Source organism: Muscardinus avellanarius (genome assembly GCF_963383645.1).
Source record: "Muscardinus avellanarius genome assembly, chromosome: 12".
Classification (NCBI taxonomy): Eukaryota; Metazoa; Chordata; class Mammalia; order Rodentia; family Gliridae; genus Muscardinus; species Muscardinus avellanarius.
The window spans coordinates 68927534-68947811 of record NC_137798.1 but is presented as its reverse complement, the minus strand read 5'-3'; the positions used below and the strand labels follow the sequence as shown (position 1 = coordinate 68947811).

At 40.0% G+C, this 20278-nt stretch overlaps 1 protein-coding gene across 1 annotated transcript in view; it reads right to left on the bottom strand.

Annotated features, from left to right (window-relative positions):
• LOC308271520 (nesprin-2-like) overlaps positions 1–20278 on the bottom strand; it is a gene marked incomplete at its 3' end in the record, with an annotated part of 253796 nt that overhangs the window by 188647 nt on the left and 44871 nt on the right. Inside the window, exons 26-30 of the mRNA XM_080707904.1 lie at positions 17477–17818; positions 9009–9164; positions 7353–7618; positions 3279–5382; positions 95–417 (exon numbers count right to left, since the gene is read on the bottom strand). Of these exons, the coding sequence (XP_080564030.1) occupies positions 95–417; positions 3279–5382; positions 7353–7618; positions 9009–9164; positions 17477–17818 (3191 nt within the window). The remainder of the gene's footprint in view (positions 1–94; positions 418–3278; positions 5383–7352; positions 7619–9008; positions 9165–17476; positions 17819–20278) is intronic.

Genomic DNA, 20278 nt, shown 5'->3' with positions numbered 1-20278 from the left:
CATGCCTGGCTTCTTACATATTAATTATAAAGAAAAAAAAAAAAAAAACTACGTTTTATGTTCTGAAAGCACTCCCTTTAGGAAGAAGACCTACCTTTCTACCTGGGCTTCCTTTGCTTTGGCCGCCACCTTCAGGGCTGAGGTCTTGGCCACCAGTTCCTGTGAGGCGCCCTGGAGCTGCAGTGTGGCCTCAGGCCTGGATATACTTCCCAATTTCCCAGTGAGGTCCTGGATGTCTGCGACTGTGGACTCTAATTCCTCTTGTTTCCAACGCAACTTCTCTAGAGAATCTTCTGGATTATGAAGGTCCACTCTCCCAGATGCAATGATGGCTTCAAGGGAAGCGATGGCCCCCGACGCCCGGGTGACCGCTTCGTTATAGCGCAGTAGGTTTTCATACACATCATTCAAGATGTTCTGGTAAATAGGAGGTTACATGATATGAAGAAATGGTCAAACTTTTGGGGGCTTTGTCATTCCTGAATTTCTATGGTGAGTTCCTGTCTCAGCATTTGAAGGGTTAATTTCTCATAGCTTGACCATATGATACTCATGTTTAAATATAAGTAACTTTTTTGTTTGTATAAAGAAAATTATTTCCAGATTTTCTAAGAAATGTAAGTTCAAAATGACATCTCAAGGCATGCATGGTAGCACACACTTGTAATCCCAGGACTTGAGAGGCTGAGAAAAGAGGATCCCAGGTTCACGGCCAGCCTCAGCTACGTTGTGAGTGCCTCCACAACCTAATGAGACCCTGTTTCAAAATAAAGAATAAAAAATAGGGCTGGGGGTGTAGCTCAAAGGTAGAATGCCCCTGGGTTCACTAAATAAATAAATAAAATCTCATGTATCACATGTTTTTTCTTTTCTTTTCTTTTCTTTTTTTTGGTGGTAGTGGTACTAGGGATTGAACCCAGAGGTATTCTACTTCTAAGCTATAGCCCCAGTCTTATTTATTTTTTATTTTGAAACAGGGTCTCACTAAGTTGCTGATGCTGGCCATGAACCTGTGATCCTCCTTGTCTCAGCCGCCCAAGTACTAGGATTTTAGGCACATATCACCACGCTCAGCTATCAGGTCTACTGATGAATGTTCCTGAACTAGAATTCTTGCACTAGGCTATAAATTAAAAAAAACAATGAAATACATTTAATATATATGTCCTTATTCAATATCTGTGAACAAATGAAAAGAAAAAACGATACATCTCTCATATTTTTAAATTAATGGCTTTACTACTACCTTTAGTTTGAGCATATCACTGAATGTGTCTAGACCTCAATCTTATCATTACAATAAGAAATAGCTAAAATAACTGACTCCCCTCCCACCCTAGTACTGGGGATGGCGCCTAGGGCTTTGGCCATGCTAGGCAAGTACTCTACCACTGATCAACATAAATAAATGTGATAACACTGTAAGGCATCAGATAAAGTACAGTGAGCATGGTGTCTACGATGCCTGCCCTACTCTCAGAGGAAAGGAGGAAGTATGTTGAAGCTGCTCTCTTAATAGAGGTCAGCGAACGATCACAACTACTTAGCTGTTGAAGCTTGAGAGGAGCCAATTAGTATATAAACAAATGGGCATGACTGTGATCAGTAAAACTTTATAAATCAGCTACTGTGGACAGGATTTAGTCCATGATCCTTTCTCTTTATTCCTTCCTTCCCTCCCTCCCTTCCTTCCTTGGGATTAAACACAGGGACATTTTACCTCTGAGCTATATCCCCAGCCCTATTTTATATATTTCTTTTTTTCTTTTTTTTTTTTTTCCCTGTGGGCCTGGGGATGGAACCCAGGGGCATTCAACCTCCGAGTTACACCTCCTACCCTATTTTTTATTCTTTATTTTGAAACCGCGTCTCACTGAGTTGCAGGGGGCCTCACTAAGTAGCTGAGGCTGTCTGCGAACTGCGATCCTCCGGTCTCAGCCTCCCGAATGCTGGGATTACAAGCATGTGCCACCACACCCAGCTTTATTTTTTTCATTTTGAAACAGGATCTCACTAATTTGTAGAAGGCCTCCTAAGTTGCTGAATCTGACCATGAACGTGCAATCCTCCTGTCTCAGCCTCCCATGTGCTGGGGATACAAGTGTGTGCCACGCCACCAGGCCTAGGTCTTGGTCCTTAATTTCATGATCCCTGGTCTAGAATCAGATCTCACTTTGAATCCTGGTTCTGTGACTATTAAAAGACCTGAGAAGCCGGGTGTGGTGGTGGTGCACACCTGTAATCCCCGTGCTTGGGAGACGGAGACAGGAGGATCGAGCAGGTTCGAAGCCAGCCGTGCTGGCTTAAGAGACCCTGTTTCCAAATAAAAAGGTATAAAAATAGGTCTGGGAGTGTAGCCCGGAGGTAGAAGTGTTTCCAAGAACCTCAGTACCACCAAAAAAAAAAAAAAAAAAAAAAAAACCTGAGAAAAATCTTTTGTTTTTGAACTTCAATTACCTTCCTGTCATCTTATTATTACTATTTTTTTTTTGCAGCATTGAGAATTGAACTCAGGGCCCCAAGCATGCTAAGTAAGGGCTCTACTACAAAGTTACACCCCAGCCCTCAATAGTCCTTTGAGTAGAGCTAACAATAGTGCCTACCTCTCAGAGCTGCAGTTAAGATTATATATAGTGTTCAGGATTGTGCCTAACATATTATAAGTTCTATACATATATTATTTCTTATTTGGTGTTCTTTTCCAATACCGCACTTCTTCGATCAATATCTTACTATTTCTATGGGTAAAATATTATGAGTTCAATAGGGGCTATGAGGAAAATTGAAATAAAGATGTCAGATTTGTGTTTTCCCAGGCTAAGAGGCACTGAATTCCAAAGCAGAATAAGTAAGGATTATAAAATGATTCACTGCATGTTTTTTTTTATTCTTTATCTTTTTAATTTTTTTATTTTTGTGGTACTGGGGGTGGAACCCAGGGACTTTTCTACCTCCAGGCTATAATCCCAGACCTGTTTTATACTTTATTTGGAAACAGGGTCTCACTAAGTTGCTGAGAGCCTCACTAAGTAGCTGAGGCTGGCTTTGAACCCGTGAGATCCTCCTGTCTCAGCCTCCCAAGCTCTGGGATTACAAGCGTGCGCCACCATGCCTGGCTTGATTCACTTCATTTTTAAAAACAACTATCTTCCCATAAAGAATTCTCCTACAGAGTCTGTAGCTTCTTTAGAAGTAGACATAAACTAGAGTGAGACGACAACAACAACAAAGTCATCAAATATAAAGACTTATCAAATGCCCAATTTAAAAAATCTTACTGTGCGCAAATCAATGCTTTTGATAAGCTGTGTTTGAAGGTCTTCAATGTCGTGTGCTTGTGTCTGGACAGCACTAGTTTCAGAAGCGTTTTCTTCCTCTCTTTGCTTCTCAGTGACAGTCACAGCTTCTATACCACACATTTCTGCCTGAACTTGCTCTTGAAGCGCTTCACAATTATCCAACTCACTTTGAATGTGCTTAATGTCCAGACTTACAAGTAAAGGCTTCTGTAACTGAGATTTTATCTGATTTAAAACATGAAAGGAATTTTCTAGTTTCTTCTGAAAATTCTCCTCATCCATTTCTTTTGGTGGGAATTCTAGGACTCTGTTTTGGAGAACTGCATGTACCATATTATTCTCTTCTGCGTTCAGCTGGAGTTGTGCTATTTCTTTCTCTTTGAATGAGGCATCAAAGGCCTTATTTTCACTTAAGTTCCTTATTATCTCATCATATAAGCCCTTGGCTTTCTCGATTCTTTGATTCAAAATCTGTGCATTGAGCACACTGCTTTCTGGAGATGCAGCAGGAATTTTGAGGGCTGATTCAGCCTCTTTCTTAATGTGCAAGGCCAAAGCCCTCACTTTATCTAGCGAGGCTTGATATTTGCCGTGTTCTGCCACGAAAGTGTCCAGCTGTTTGATTTTCTCTTCTGTTTCCTTCTCCTTCTCCAACACTTGGGTTTGTAATTGGTCCAGTTGTGAACAATCCCAGTTGAGTCCTAGATAGTCAAACACTTCTTTAAGTTTCAACAGTTCTCCGATGCGGCGTCGAATGCCAGCGAGTCCGTCTCTAAGGCGGAAGAGCTCCTCTTTACCATCCTGACCGCCTTCCTGAAGAAGCACAAGTTCACCGTGCAGGATGCTGTCCACCTCGCTCTGGAGCACAGATGTTTTCTCGTGGAGTTCTTTGTACAAATTCATCTTGTGCTCGACGTCGGTGCATTTATTCTGAATGAATCTTTGTGCCTGTTTGGCTCTACTCTGAAGGTTTTTCAACTGGTCACCCAGGAATAATCTTTCAAACAGGTTTAGATCCTTACAAACGTTTGTGAGTTCCTGCAGATGTGCTGCGATTACACGCTCCACCTCTCCCACTGCCTCCTGGGATGCCTTCAGAGTGACGTGGAGATGTTCCAGCTCTGCTCCCGTGGAAGCTGTTCCCACTTTGGGAATCACCAGTGCTTCATTCCCCTGAAGTGTGAGTTGAGCCTTCCCTATCACTGCAAACAATTTGCTTCTTTCTTCCAATTTAAGCTCTAATTGCTGTGATCGCTGAGTGGATTTTAAAACTAACATTTGGTATTGACTCTGTAAGTCCTCCAGGAGGCTACTGAAATGATCCCTCTTGAGCGCTGGAAGGCTAGGGCTGATACCTCTGACCTCTTCCGCCAAGGAGTCCAGGGCCCGCTGCTTGTCCAGAATGCTATCGTGAGTGACTTTGCACTTTCTGATCTGTGAAAGGATGTTATCTGGGAGAAGGGAAATGGGCGGAATGAGTTCACCCAACAGATTCCTGACCCAGACAAGAATCTCCTTCATCTTCTTCTTTACGACACACTTCTTTATCTGACTTTCTACTTCGACGTTTAAAGGCTCCACTCCGTCCAACTGCTTCTGCAAATTACTGATTGCATCTTCCAAAACTTTCTTTTCTCGTTCTCCCCAAATCCTCTTCATGTGAAGTTCAGCTTGCCCCCTTAAAATTGAGAACCTGTGTTTGAGGGCCTGAAGTTCAGCGGACAGGGCAATGATGTTCTGGCGCTCTTCCTGCTCCTCTGGGGAGTTCAGCCCTAACAGTAGCCGCTGCTGTTGCTGCTGCAGAGAAATCTCAATGTCTCCAATCCTATTCACCAGAGAGGTAAATTCATCACGTTCCACCACTTGCTGAGAATACATCTTTAGAACCAGCTGTTCCATCTCTTCCCAGCCACATTCAAGTTGACTCATCTGGTTTTCTAACAGCTGCTTATCCATGTCCGTCAGCTGGCTTGACAAGTTCTCCCACTCCAGCTTCAGCTTGCTTAAAGACCCTCTCTCTTTTTCCAGTGATCCCAGGAAGTTCTTAATTTTGTCCAGGTAGGTTTCACTGTCTGGTGATCCTCTAGGAAAAGGATAAAAATAGAGCCTGTTAACATGTGGTGTTTATTAGACATTAATATGTTTAGATGTCATGACAAAAATTAATTTTGCATTGAATTCATAGAAAAGGTTAGGTTATCTGTTTAAAAAAAAGTTCTGTACCTTAAATTATAAGTCAGAATCTTGTTTACTGTGGCTTTCAATTAATGTGTGACAAGCAAAAAATACATCCATAAAAGGAATATTTTATAAGGCCGGGAATGGGTGGTGTACATGCAGTACTCGGGAGGCTAAGATGGGAGGACTGCAGGTTTAAGGGCAGTTTTAGCAACATAGTGAGATTAGCAGCAATCTAGCGAGATCCTGTTTTAAAAACAAAATATAAAAATGGCCAGGGGAACACACACACACACACACACACACACACACACACACACACACACACACGGTATACTCTTAATACATAAATATTTGCTCATTAAAAAAGTTTACAAATAAAGAAAATAATAGAGAACAAAGAAAAGAAGAATAAAAAGAACAATGAACATAGGCATACTTTGTAAACTATAAAGTGCTTTTACAAAGGTTATCCTAGGAATAAGAGAAACTACCATAATATCCAATACCTCTGTTGCCATCCTTCCAATAACAGTGAACCAGATATTGACTAAGAAGTCATAATCATTAAGCTGAATACAAAGCTGTTTCCTCAAGGGATATTGAAAGTAAGCCCCATTTAGATGTAAGTATAAATTAAACTTTTTAATGAGAAAATATATATGTATTAAAACTATATCAGCCAGGTGTAGTGGTGCACGCCTATAATCCCAGCACTTGAGAGGCTGCGAGAAGGATCTCGGGTTCAAGGCCCCTCTCCGGTTCAAGCTAGACCTTGTTTCAAGCTAAAAATAAAAAATACAAGGGGCTGAGTATGTAGCTTGGAGATAGAATGCCCCTGGTTCGATCCCCAGTATAAAAATAAAAAAATACTGTATCTATTACTATCTACCATCATTCTCAAAGCCAAAAAGAGTGCATATATTTTAAAAGAAATCATTACAACACATATTCTCTCTATATATTCAACATGTACTAAATGATTTAAACCAACTATGCTAATACTAAGCAATTATATACATGTTCATCTTCTTTTCATAGTTTAGAATAAATTTTTATCAAAAAGAATGTTGAATTCCACAGAACTTAGTATTTTGCTGATAGTTATACTGTGAAAATATTAATTTGTGAAGCATAATGCTCTGCATTTTTTTTTGTCATGAAACCAACAAAGTATTCTTAAATGGCTTCTACTATTTAAGAATCCTTGTGCTGGGTGTGGTAGTGCACACTTGCAATCCCAGTACTTGGGAGGCTGAGACAGGAGGATCTCAGGTTTGCAGCAACCAGCCTCAGCTACTTAGTGAGACCCTGTTTCAAAATAAAGAATAAAAATTAGGGCTGGGGATGTTAACTCAGAGGTAGAATGCCCCTGGGTTCAATCCCCAGTTCCAAGAGAAAAAAAAAAAAAAGAATGCTTGTGCGTCTCTACATTTGTATGCTAAAACCAAGGATGATTAGATCACAAGGTCAGAACCTTTATAATTACTAATGGCTTCAGTTTTCCTTAAAAAGAGACCCTTGGAAAACTGCCCTGTCTCTTCTCCCCTGTGAGAACACAGGTAGGAGGTGCCCTCTGTGCTCTAGAGAGAGCCTTTGCTAGACACCAAATTTGTCAGCACACTGACCTTAGACTTCCCAACCCCTGAACTATGATAGATAAATTTTTGTTGTCTATAAGCCACTCGGTCTGTGGTATTTTGTTATAGCAGCACAAACAGACTGAAAGAGGTCTACATGGAATTCATTTCTCTAGTGTACTTTTAGATCATAATATCCTTTCACAGCATGAACTCTGAAATTCTGGGCCTGTCTATGGTAGTGAAACAGAGCTGGAATAAAATAATAATGTGAGTTCTACATTCTTACACTTACACTTTGAGACTTTCCTTTTCTGTCAACAAGGCTTTCATTGAGGATTCAACTGCAGCAAGGTGTTCTTGAAAATCATCGAGGAGACAATACTGACTTTCTTTGTTTTTCTTCAAAGCTGTAAGTGCCTGAAGCAGACTACCCAAGTGGTGTGCGGAGGATCTTGTACTGTGGAGGACCAAGGCACTTGGTTCTGTTTTGTTGAGACAGTCAGATTGCCCTGGTGGGTCAATGGCTGCTTTCTTTGCTTCCAACTGGGAATGTAATTCCTAAAAGCAAGTCACAGAGATCAGTAAATATACAATTTGTTTTCCTTCCTTTTTTCCTTCCTTCAGTGAACACATCCTATTTCGAGGTGCTGTTTTAAATAGTTCATCTGCACACAGAGAAACAAAGACCATGATATCTAAAAGATTTTTTCATTAGAAATCATATTAAAATCTGGAGCAACACTGGGAGGGGTGGCGAACGCTTGTAATCCCCACGCTTGGGAGGCGGAGACAGGAGGATCCTGCTGGTTCAGAGCCAGCCCCCCTGGCTTAAGAGACCCTGTTTTCAAATAAAAATATAAAATAGGTCTGGGAGTGTAGCCTGGAAGTAAAAAGGCTTCCAGGAACCCCAGTACCACCAAAAAATAAAAATAAAAAATAAAATCTGGAGCAACACTGGGAGGGGTGACGCACACCTAAAAACCCAATACTTGGGAGGCTGGGACAAGAGGATTACAAGAGCAAGTTAGTGAGACCCGGGCTCCAGATTAAAAAATCAAGGGCTGGGTTTGTACCTCAGAAGTAGAATGCACCTCTGGCTTACCATGTAGTATCAATTAGATGATCTTATTGTCTTAAAAGAGTCTATAAGCTGGGTGTGGTGGCACACGCTTATAATCCCAGCATTTGGGAGGCTGAGATAGGACGATCATGGTTTGCAGACAGCCTCAGCTACTTAGTGAGGCCATTTGCAACTCAGACCCTGTTTCAAAAATAAAGAATAAAAAATAGGTCTGGGGGTGTTGCTTGGAGGTAGAATGCCCCTGGGTTCAATCTCTAGTACCACATAAAAAAAAGCTTCTGTAATCTCTAAAGAATTATTTTATTTTTAATTAATTATATACATGACCTATCATTTCTGTATTAGAATACATTTTTTCGTAGTGTCAACTAAGCTGAAATATAGGAATCATTTATAGTTACATTTTTTAAACATGGCCATATATTGAAATTTCAGATTATTTTACAAGGCTACACATACTTAAGTATGTTAGCATAGCCGATAAAAACATGGCTATAAAAACAAAGAAGAGGATCCCATAACGCTGATCATTAGAAAAAAATAAAAATTTGTCAAAAGTAGAGAAACAATACAACTACATAAAAAAGGATGATGATAAAACGAGAATCTCCAAATTTTGTGACTAAGTTTTTCGGAACTTTGTAAAAGAGAAAGAAGACTCGTGTTTGTTAAACTCTTCTTGAGATTTATACTTATGTTTAATCTTACTGATTAGTACATAATTATGCAGTTACCAAATTGATCATCGGGCAAAGGTTAACTAAGACTTTTCACTCAGTGCAAGCAAGTTTCTGGTAATTAAAATATATTGTACTGCACTGGGTAAACGATGCAATCATGCTGCCACTGTTTTCCGTGTTCCCGTACCTCTAGCTCTTTGAATTGTTCATTTCGCAGCATAATATCTAATTCTAAAGGCTGATTTCGCAGCTCGTTGACTTTCTGCTCATCTTCAGCGTCTTTCACGCTTTCTTGAGCACCGAGAGGAAGTTGTTCGGACAAAGCCATTTCCGCAGCTGAATCCTAAAAACATAAAAAGATTAATTGCTGAGTGGTCTGCCTTCCAAGTGAGTCATTTTTAACTTTTCTTGACAAAAACATTCCAGTTTCTTCTAGTTGCTCGTTATCTAAGACTTAAAAAAAGTATATTCAGACACTGACAAAACCAATTTTTTTCCATATAATAATTAAAACCTATAGAAGTACTCCCCCAAAGGGAAACATTTTTGATGAGATAGTCTAGCATTGTTCTGTTATACACTCAGGCATAATATATAGTTGTAAAAAAAAAAGAAAATAGATACGATAAAGATAAAAGTTTTCAAATTTATTCACTAGGAGACAGAGGACTGGGGAAATAATAGGCACTTGCTGTTACCTATTTGTAGTTTGAAATAAATGGATAAGTGGAAGAAAACACTAAGATCCTTAAGTGATATTAAGAATAAGTTCTGCCTTGAACCAGGGAGTAGTGAGAGTTACAGCCTAAGCTGGGCAGAACAAGTGTTTGAAAGCTTGAGAACTTGCGGCTTTCAATAGGACACAGACTCGGCACCTGCCTGCACCTACTCATTCTTTTAGCAACTATCTGTTGAGCAGATACCAACCCAGTCATTTTTAGCAATTTCCATCATTTTGCTATGGTGTTAGTTTTTGTTTCCAGATTACTTCAGAAATGCAAGACCATTTAATTTTGCCATAGATTTTAATGTCAGTAGACTCTTTGAGGTATCATGCCTGTGATTTAAAAAAAAAAAAATGTGCCCATATTTTTCCAAAAAGGAAGAAAGCTCTCTTGAAAGTACTCTCTGACTAGGTATAGTGGTTTCTGTTTGTAATCACAGTATGTGGGAGGCTGAGACAGGATGATAAAAGGCTTCAAGACCAGAGTATGGTAACTTAGACCCTATTTCAAAATAAGAAATAAAAAAAGGGCTAGGGTGTAGCTCAGAAGTAGAATGCCCATGGGTTTAATCCCCAGTACCAGAAAACAACAACAACCTTCTCTGATAGTTGTATGAAATGAGAAGAGATGTTAGCAAAAAGGGAAACAGGACACAGGAGTATAAGAGAACTTCCTACAATAATGCTGCAACTTCCCTGCAAATCTAAAGCTATTTTAAAATTCAAAGTTAATTTACATAAAACAAATACTGTCTGGAGCTTCACCAGTGTTGTGTGTGTGTGTGTGTGTGTGTGTGTGTGTACTGGGGCGAACCCAGAGGCTTTCTACCTCCAAGCTACACTCCCAGACCTATTTTTTTTTTATAATTTTATTTGAAAACAGGGTCTAAGTTGCTGAGAGCCTCACTAAGTAGCTGAGGCTGGCTTCGAACCTGTGCGATCCTCGTGTCTCGGCCTCCTAAGCGCGGGGATTACAAGCGTGCGCCACCATGCCTGGCTTCACCAGTTTTAACTGGTAAGAGACTTCCATTTTTCAGGGTTATTGGCTTTGGAGCAACACTTAGCACAGGTCACTTCTTCAAAAAGGGTGCAAATTATTAAAATGAGCTTGCAAATTTTCTCCAGATACAACAATTTACTTTATGTGAACTTGGGGGAAGATCAACATGGAGGGCAGCATCACAGAAAGAAAGGTCCAGGCGAGCTGGAGGGAGAGGAGCCACGTGACAGGTTTCATGGGACAGATTTGACAGCCTTTTACCTCCTGGCCACTGTCACTAAAGGTAGAGGCCAGCCTCCTTTGTGGCTGCTGGTGGTTGATTGGATACTATTTCTTAGGGCATCCCATAAAGCCACACAGCACAAGAGCTGGAGCTAAAGCCCCAGAGACCAGGCAGGAGAGGAGCTTTATCTATGATTAGTCATCTCTTAAGAATGCAGCACACTTGGTCTCTCTTACCTGATGCACCAGGTCCCGAGGACTGCTGTTATGACAGCCTTTAGCGGTCAGAAAAAGTACATACACCCAGAATCACTGCAAGGCACCCACAGTTTACCAACCCCCAAAGCCATTTTTCTACCTTGGCAGAAAAGCCACCAGAATCCCTCAAATGAACATTTCAAATTTAAAAAGGCAACATTTCTTTGTTCATGACAGGGAGGCTGGAATGCAGACTCCAGGGCCTAGTGGTTCCCAGGGAGTTCTTTCAGAACCCACCATCCTTTGCTATATCTTATTTTGATTCTGCAAGCTTATTTGAAACACTTTTATCTTAATCTATATGATATTTCAAGCACAAAAAGAATATTCATTACCAAATACACAAAGTGATAGTTTTCCATACTAAGAACACAATTTAAACCTGGCCCCAACCCTTTTCACCGCCTTCCTCCCTAAAGCCAACCAACTAAAGTGTGCACACAGCCAGAAATGTGGTACACATCCCAGTACTTGGGGGCTGAAATAGCCTCAGCAATATAGTGAGATTCTTGGCAACCTAGTGAGACTCTGTTTCAAAACAAAAAATTAAAAAGGGCTAGAAGTGTAGTTTGGAGACTGGGTTCAATCCCCAGTACCACACACACAAACACAAAAAGGACATGCACATTATTGCACTTTTATTACATGTTAGGATGCACACTGTATAGTTTTGTATTTTTAATTCTTATAGATTAGAATCACATGTGTACCATTTTATAATTGGATTGCCCCATTCTGTAGTATTTGTTGAGACTTTTGTTTTGTTTTGTTTTTTGGTGGTACTGGGGTTTCTAGAAACCCTTCTACCTCCGGGCTACACTCCCAGACCCATTTTATATTTTTTAAATTTGCAAACAGGGTCTCTTAAGCCAGTGAGGATGGCTTCGAACCTGTGCAATCCTCCTGTCTCTGCCTCCCAGATGCGGGGATTACAAGCGTGCGCCACCACATCCGGCGAGACTTTTCTTTTTTAACAAGTAGAAACCTAATATAGTTGTTTCATCTTTATATCTGTTCCACTTAATGAAAATGACACTTGTCTCTTAGACTACTATGGACAGTAATACTGTTTCCAACTCTTCTTGTGATACTTAGTGTTATTACTAATCATTGCTGTACAGTTCTTGCACAAGTGTGAGTTTCTTTGGTATATATGAATGAAACTGAAATTACTAGTTATAAAAGATGATCCTTTGGATTCTCAAAAGACACTGATTTATTCTCCAAATAGAACCATGGTTTCTATTCCCATCAGTGTAAGCAGCCAGAAGAGGCAAGTTAATAACAGTGCCAGCATCCTTGCTCCCACTCGGGGGCAGAGGTCCCATTACTACTGTAACATTGTGACAGCCAGAAGCCTAACCCACCACTTGCAACCTGCCAACAAGTGGACGGTGTCACACCAGTTCTAGAGGACATATCTCTCTCTTCTCTAAAGCCTTCGAGCGAAGCAGTGTAAAGCACACGCATTATCACCATCAGAGAGAAATCCAAAAGGCAGACCAAGAGTCGCGGAGGCTGCCGATTTCTCTTTGTATAACTCTTAGTATAATGTCTAACATGTCAGTGTGACCCATGAAGTACCAGTGACTCAGCCAGCTGCAAAGCTCAGCTCTCATCCCTGTCAGTCCCCGCTGCCCTCCACACTCTGCTCCAGCTTATGAAACTCCTTCACGCTCTATACGCTCTCCCCCAGGCCCAGCCTGAGCTCAGCTGTCCCCAGGTTGCTTCCTGTGGGAAGATCAGAGTACTTTTTTAAAGGCTAACATGGAACTGGGCTCCTTCCTCAAGTTCCTATAATTACCCCCTCATTACCATAATTCCCTGAGTAACGTGTGTCTCCCCTGCTGGCCTAGAACAGAATAGGCCAGTGAGACTAATGTCCAAGTCTGAATTCTCACTGCCTCCTCTGACTGCCATGAGTTCAAGCTCAAGAAAATCTTACTGAGTCGTCTATCTTTAATATTAATAACTTGTGAGTTATGAAGTAGAATGGAAAGAAATTGAGGGCTGTTGGTTTGGCAATTGTTGGTCAAATATCAGTTAGGGATAACAGGAAAAAACAAAAAAGATAAAGTAGAAAAGGTTTGCAAGAAATGCTGGAATTACATGAGAAAGTGCCCAAGAGGGCTCAGTAAAGATCAGACAGCACATTCGTGCATTAAAGGCTCTAAAAGGTTAACAACGAAGAAAATCTAACTTTGTTTAGCCTCACATTTCTAGAACTTATTTAGACCCCAATTTCCTCCCACGTAACACATTTTGTAAAATGGCAAGGGATAGTTCTAAGCATCTGGGCACCATGGCGCATACCAAATAAATAAAATAGGGTTGAGTGTGGATCTCAGAGGTAGAAGGCTCCTGGTTCCATTCTCAGTTCCACAAAAGAAAAGAAAAAAGAAACACAAGGGTTGGGATAGAAAATTTCTAAGGTTTAAGATTTTAAGGCCTAAGGTTTTAAGACCCAGGAGTATTTTCTCAAATGCACATTGTTTATAGATGGAGATATGTTCACTGTAGCATATATCCTGTAAATAATCTTGGACTGAGAAAAATACCTCCAGAATAAAAAGCAAGACTTAAATACCAGCCAAAAACAGCAAAGCAGTATGCTTTGAACACAGAGAGAAACGTGGCTCAGCTAGGTGCTCGTATACATATCTAGAGCCGGGCGTGGTGGCGCACACTTGTAATCCCCGTGCTTGGGAGGCTGAGAGGAGGATCGCACAGGTTCGAAGCCAGCCTCAGCTACTTAGTGAGGCGCTCAGCAACTCAGTGAGACCCTATTGCCAAATAAAGTATAAAATAGGTCTGGGAGTATAGCCCAGAGGTAGGAAAGCCCCTGAGTTCTACCCTCAGTACCACAAAAAATACCTATCTATATCTATTTTACTACAACATATATATGAATTAGGCAGATATGAGCAAGGGGGAGGGGGAAACAGGCCTCAATCCACTTGGAGTGATGAGAGATCATCACACCACGAGTGACACAGAACCCCGCCTACAAACAGCCTCGTTCATGGCGTAGATACTGATGGGGTATTTTCAATACAACAGAATCAGTGCACAGAGTGAGCTGTGCTACAAAACCGCAGTAACCACCCCAAACACACGGCACACAGGCAGGAGGTTTGCAGAATGAATATAAAAACCCATGGAAGGTGCCACGAGGCTTCCGCTCCACAATTCTCTGGAGTAGACTAGACTTTGACTTCCCTAGCAAAGCCTCCTCTCTTAGAATGGCCCAGTCACTTTGCTAAATAAATCCTTAATGTTTATCCTAGCTGCAACCCTCACTGAAATCTTTCTTTCATGAAAACAAGAACAGAAGAATCGCCATCTGGCAACATATATGTATTTACTGAGTTACCAGGATAAACAACATCAGAAGTAGACACCAATTATCTCAGGATTGAAAAGTCTCTCAATAAACAGATTTCCTTCTCCTCCTTATACTTAATCCTTAGCTCTCTCTGCTCACCCACAGCGAGAGGCCTTGCACATTTTGTCCACGTGTGTGATCATCTATCTTCTGGGATTTATTTATAGATTCCTTCTTCTTTTTCTTTTCATTCATTCATTTTTGTGGTAGTCGAGATCGAACTCAGGGGCCTTCTACCTCTGAGCTACACGCCCAACTCTGTTCTACTTTTTATTTGAAAACAGGGTCTCGCTGAGTTGCCGAAAGCCTCATTAAGTTGCCAAAGCTGATTGATTCTCCTGTCTCAGCCTCCCAAGTACCACCATTACAGGCAGGAGCCACACCCACCAGGCTTATAGATGCCTTATTAAGCATCAAATTATAAATGCTCAGAAATTTTTGAGAAGGATAAAAAACAATTCACAAATACTGGATAACAATTACACTCAGTGACAAGGAAATTAAAGAAATAATTGCAGTCAAAAGGTTTTGGTGCTTTTTTTAAAGCAATTATGTCATGTAGATTGCTATTTGGAAAGAATGAGGCAAGAAAGATCACTAAATACCAGTTATACTGTAATACTGTTTTATGATACTTTAGAAAAGTAATAAATTAGGAATTTATTACTGAGTTTATTAGTGTGAGTTTCCCTACTTTTATTCATTATTATTTTCTTCTATGGACACTTAAAATATCAGATTAGACAGTCTTCACTTTTTGGCATAAATCAACTTGTTATTTCACTTATATAATGGAGGTAATTCTATTTATTCATAAAAACTCATTCATTCATGCTTTTCAGAAATTCATTCATGCCTTTCAGAATACATTTTACAATTCTTTTGTCTCTAGGCAGCCTTAATATTTCCAGTATTAAAAATAATCATCAACAAGAGGTCCAGATCTAAATTTCCTCCTAAATTTCATCTAAATGAAATTTTTAGCAAGGCACTAAAATATGGACATGGCAGTTTTTGAAAAATGTAATTTAAAACTGTGACATTGGTATTCCCATTTTAACAGAACTACAGCAAAATTGGTCTAATAATAAATTTTTAATAAGTTAATGCTTATTCTTACTATTACAATAGTTTTGGACTAGTCAGATTTATAATTGTGTAAATTGATCTTTTCTATGCTTTAAGGTCTCGTTACATTGAGATGCTTATGTCACTGACACTGAGTTATGGCATTTAGTTACACCACGCCTGTACTTTGTCTTTGCGTATATTTGATCTCTGATTTCCTAAGTATTGGTATTCAAATGTGAAATTGCTCTGATCTTCGTAGGCTCTAACATTACATAATGTTATACAGTCTAATACTACATATAAGTAAACACAGCTGGTACAACAGTACAAAAATAATTATCACAGATTTAGAAAAAATTCATACTAGCAAAGAGTAAACAAGATGTTGCTAGAAAATTAAAGTTGTTTTTTTATAATATAGACTTATGAACATTATTTGAAGAACTTAAATTATTTTATCTGCTCTGGGAAAAGGGCATATTAATAAGGTATGATAAATTATCAATTACTGCTGGGCCCAGTGGTGCATGCCTATAATCTCAGTACTTGGGAGGCTGAGACAGGAAGATAGTAGGTTTGAGCTCAGCAACTTTGTGAGAGCCAATTTCAAAATAAAACATAAAATAGGGCTAGGGTACAGCTCAGAGGCAGAATGTCTCTGGATTTAATCCCAAGTACCACAAAAAAAAATCACTAATTTACTGAGATTAAATAAAAAGCTGAATAAATTAGGAAAACATCAATGGATTATGATCTTTGTGCAGTTTTTTCAATATACTGTAATGAATTTGGGAGAGTTCATCGTCAAAATGCACCTGTGAAGTTTACAAGTTATTACATAACTAACCCCCTTTAACAATGTCACATGTCAGGTCTCTGTCTGCTTTTACCACTCTATCTCATAGAAGGTACTCAGGTATTTTTCTTTTTCTTTTTCTTTTTCGTTTTCTTTTTTTTACTGAATTTATTCCTCTTTATATAATATTAAGAAAGCTTCTTTTACATCTACATTCTCAAAAGTCTACCCACTGAGGCCTTTCACCTTTTAGACTTGATAACTTAGTAACATTGAACATTGTGGTTTTTAGACATTTCTCATGGCTTTAAAGATGCTGCAGTGGTATTTATGTTTATTTTAGACCTTTCAAGAAGATCCTCTAGTTCCTTTAATCTTCCGAGCATTCCTGTCCCAGCACGACCATCAGCGTACATGTTCTCGTCCTTCCTGTTTATTACGTGCTCCCCTAAAAGCTGCTGAGAACTCACACCTGACTGGATTACTTGTCCCACCGGGGCCCTGGCCCCTGCTGGTCAGGGGCATCCTTTGAAAGGCATTTACTGGGTCTCTCTCTCTTTCTGTGCCTTCCCCATATCAGTCTACAAGCTAAAAGAAAGCAGTTTAAAAACCACGGGGGAAATGTGCCCATTTGTTTGTTTAGAATGAAATCAAGAAACAGCCTTCTTCTCTCCCCCTAGAGAAAATCGGGAGTCTGAAGGTTGGCATTCTCCCACTAAATGATCTGACAACATTTAAAAGTGTATTTACAGTATAGGGTTAACAAAAAAGATAAAGAAACCGATTCCTTGCCAACCATCTCCAGTTTCAAGTATAAAATCAACCAAAAAGGAAAATAAAAAAGAGCTCTTAGATTTTTTTTTTTTCCTAAGGAAACGGGTAAAGCAAATTTTCTTTTCTTTTGCCTTTTCTAATTTGCCTTTGTGCTCTTGACCCAAGAAACTGTATCTGATTACCTATCTGTGAGAATAATAAACCTAAATTGATGACTGACATTTTAACAGACTGAACAGTAATATTTCACCACTAAAAGCTGGGCAGCTTTCTAAGAGCTCTTTTCACAAGTGAGCTTCATAAATAACCAGTACATTGAGGATTTAATTATGAAATCAGAACGCTTGATTCATGACCCTCTTTTCAGAACTGAGCACCTCTTCATCCTCTGGCTTGTCTTAGAGAGTGTAATCAGGAGCACTTACTTTGTTTATTTCCCAGTCTTCCTCCAACTTTCCCGCCGCCGCCAGGTCCTGAGTGGACTCTGCCACCTGAGAAGTGGCCTGCTTCTCTTGGTCTGGTAGAGAAAACTTTTCATTCTTTTCTGTGGAGCATGGGGATTTGAGAAGGCTGTTGAGATGCTTTTCCGTCTCTTGTTTAGCAGATTCAAGTCTGTCTTCTAATTCTTGTTGTTTACACTTCAGCGATTTTATATCGTCCTTAATGATCTTCTGTCCCGCTGAAGATGTATTTTGCTCGATGGATTTTGCTAGCGCTAGAATATTTTTCACTGTGTCGTCCTGTAAACTGAGTCTGCCCTCCAGTTCCTACAAGTACAGAAAAGATTGTTACGAAAAGTATCTCTATTCAATTGTCAGAAGAGCTGGCTTCTGTAAGTCACAGATTATTTCGCTTCATTAGTGGAAAGTAGATATTAAAAAAGCTTATCGGGCCAGGCACGGTGGCAAAAATGCCTATAATTCTAGTACTTAGAAGGCTGATAGCAGTACTTTGAGAAGGCTCATAGGCTTGAGGACAGCCTCAGCAATGCAGTGAGACTCTAAGAGACATAGTGCGTCTCTGATTGAAAAAAGAAAAGAAAATATGTCTGGGGGTAAAGCTCGGATGTAGACTATCCCTGAGTTCAATCTCCTGTACAACAAACACACACACACAGCAAATCAATACATATCAAAAACATAAACTTTGGGCAAAATTTAAACCCATGTGGCATTTCACATCAAATTCTCTAACAGATTTTTAAAAGAAACGAACAGTTTTGCAATAGTACTATAGGAAAAAGTTCACAACACAGTTTGTAAAACCTGGGAGGTACTGAATATTTGTGGAATATATATTTTGTTCAAATATATAGTCTTTTCAGGAGTCAAAACACGATAATTAGTGACTGCCATGTGAAAAATATTAAAAACAATAAAAGAACAACTTAACTTAAAATGTGCCCAAATGAATCTTCTGCTGATATATAAAATTCAGAGCAAAATTTGGGGGCGATGAGAAATCAATCTATCTGCTTTATTATCTTAAACACAGCAGTAACTCAGTATTTACTAAATACATGAACGAAGCTGACTTGAAAAATCTAGATTCAAAAAGAACTTGAAGTACTACAGAAGCCACTGATGTTACTATTGAAACAGAATAAGCCTTATACATTCAAGGCAGACCATGTAGGATTTATTAGTCACTAACCTAATGGGCAATAGGACTCATTCGTTCATTCATTCATTCATTCATTTGACAAATAGTCAACCAATAGGATAGGTTGGAAGTTACATAAATGAGTATAGTTCCTTCAAGTTCTTATAATCTAGTTGTACAGAAGCAGACAAAACAACTGCAACAGAATGTGAAAGGTCAACATTAACAAATACACACAGGCCATTGGAAGATAAAGCTAGAGGAAAGAAGGTCCATTTTAGAAACAGGGGAGCCACCATGGGAAATATGCGATGGAGACAGTGATAGTGTGGGCAGGAAGCCCAATCGGAATTCTAACGCAGGGATCTATGAGATAAGGGCTGACCCTAGAGCAGCAATACTGGGCTGATGGGTAGGGACAATCATAGAGATACCCCAGAGGTGAAAGAGACAGCACTTGACATCTGCCGAGACTGGGAAGTCCAGGAAAGGGCGCCAAGTTTCTGAGTTGGAAGCTTAAAGAGATGGCAAAGATATTTACTGAATCAGAGAAAAAAGCATGCTCCTTGATACGGAGCCAGGGGATAGAGACAATGAAGTGCTTTATATATTGACACACTAACCTGCAAAAAATCATGAGACATTCAAGTGGTGATGCTTATTGGGGAGACAGAAATAGCACTCACTGGACAGAGGCTAGAAGATGTGTGCTTCAGTTCTCGACTGTCATTGATCTGTGTGAACCTGTACCTCCCGCACCTCTCTAGAACTCGGCTTATCATGTGTAAAATAAGAAGTCTAAACTTGCTCCTAGGGTCCCTTCTACCTACACCAAAAGGCTGGGTCTTAGTGTGTAAACAAGAGACTACCTGCTAAAAGCAAAGTTCCTGTCTTATACTTTTCTCAGTAGCTGTGGCCCCCACTGCACCTGAGACTCAAAGGGCCCCCAACAGTTGCTGCTGTTGCTGCTCAAATGGGCAGCAGCCCTGTCTCTGTGTTCAGCTACTGAGGAAGGGTAGTTGTGCTCGATTCCCAGACCCCTTAGTGGAAGAGATGACAAATTCCTAAGTTCATGCAGCAGTATTGTAGCGCAGGCCTCTCCCTGTGAGTTCTCCAGTCAAGGAACCAAGAAAGAAGCTAGTGACAAAATGGTTTATTCGCTCTTCTTATGGAGGACACCACTCAGCCTGCCATGCCGGCTGGAAACAGTGAGAATCCAAGGACATGAGTCATGAGCTGCAGGCCTCACTGTAAAAGGCTGGTTGTTTCAGAAGTGAGGACGATAATCTTACAGGTCCTGTTGTCAGGGAGAGCTCTAATTTATCCATGAGAATGAAAAATAATAAGGTAAAAATCACAAGTGATGAAGAATGCTAAATTGAAACGTTTCCCTTGCGGTCTTGCTATGCCAGGCTTATCCTGTTGGCTCCTCCGTGTCCCCTGGAATTACTATATTGTTACTGAAACCAAGACATCTAGGGGCTACACAGACTGGTCACAGGAAGAATTATCTCCAAGGGCTCACTGAGTCAGAGCACAGGTCAACTTCAATTACAAAATGATTTGCCCACAATGGAAGAATGTCCCTGAGTTCTTATGACTGCTCAGAGTTTTCATTATTTAAG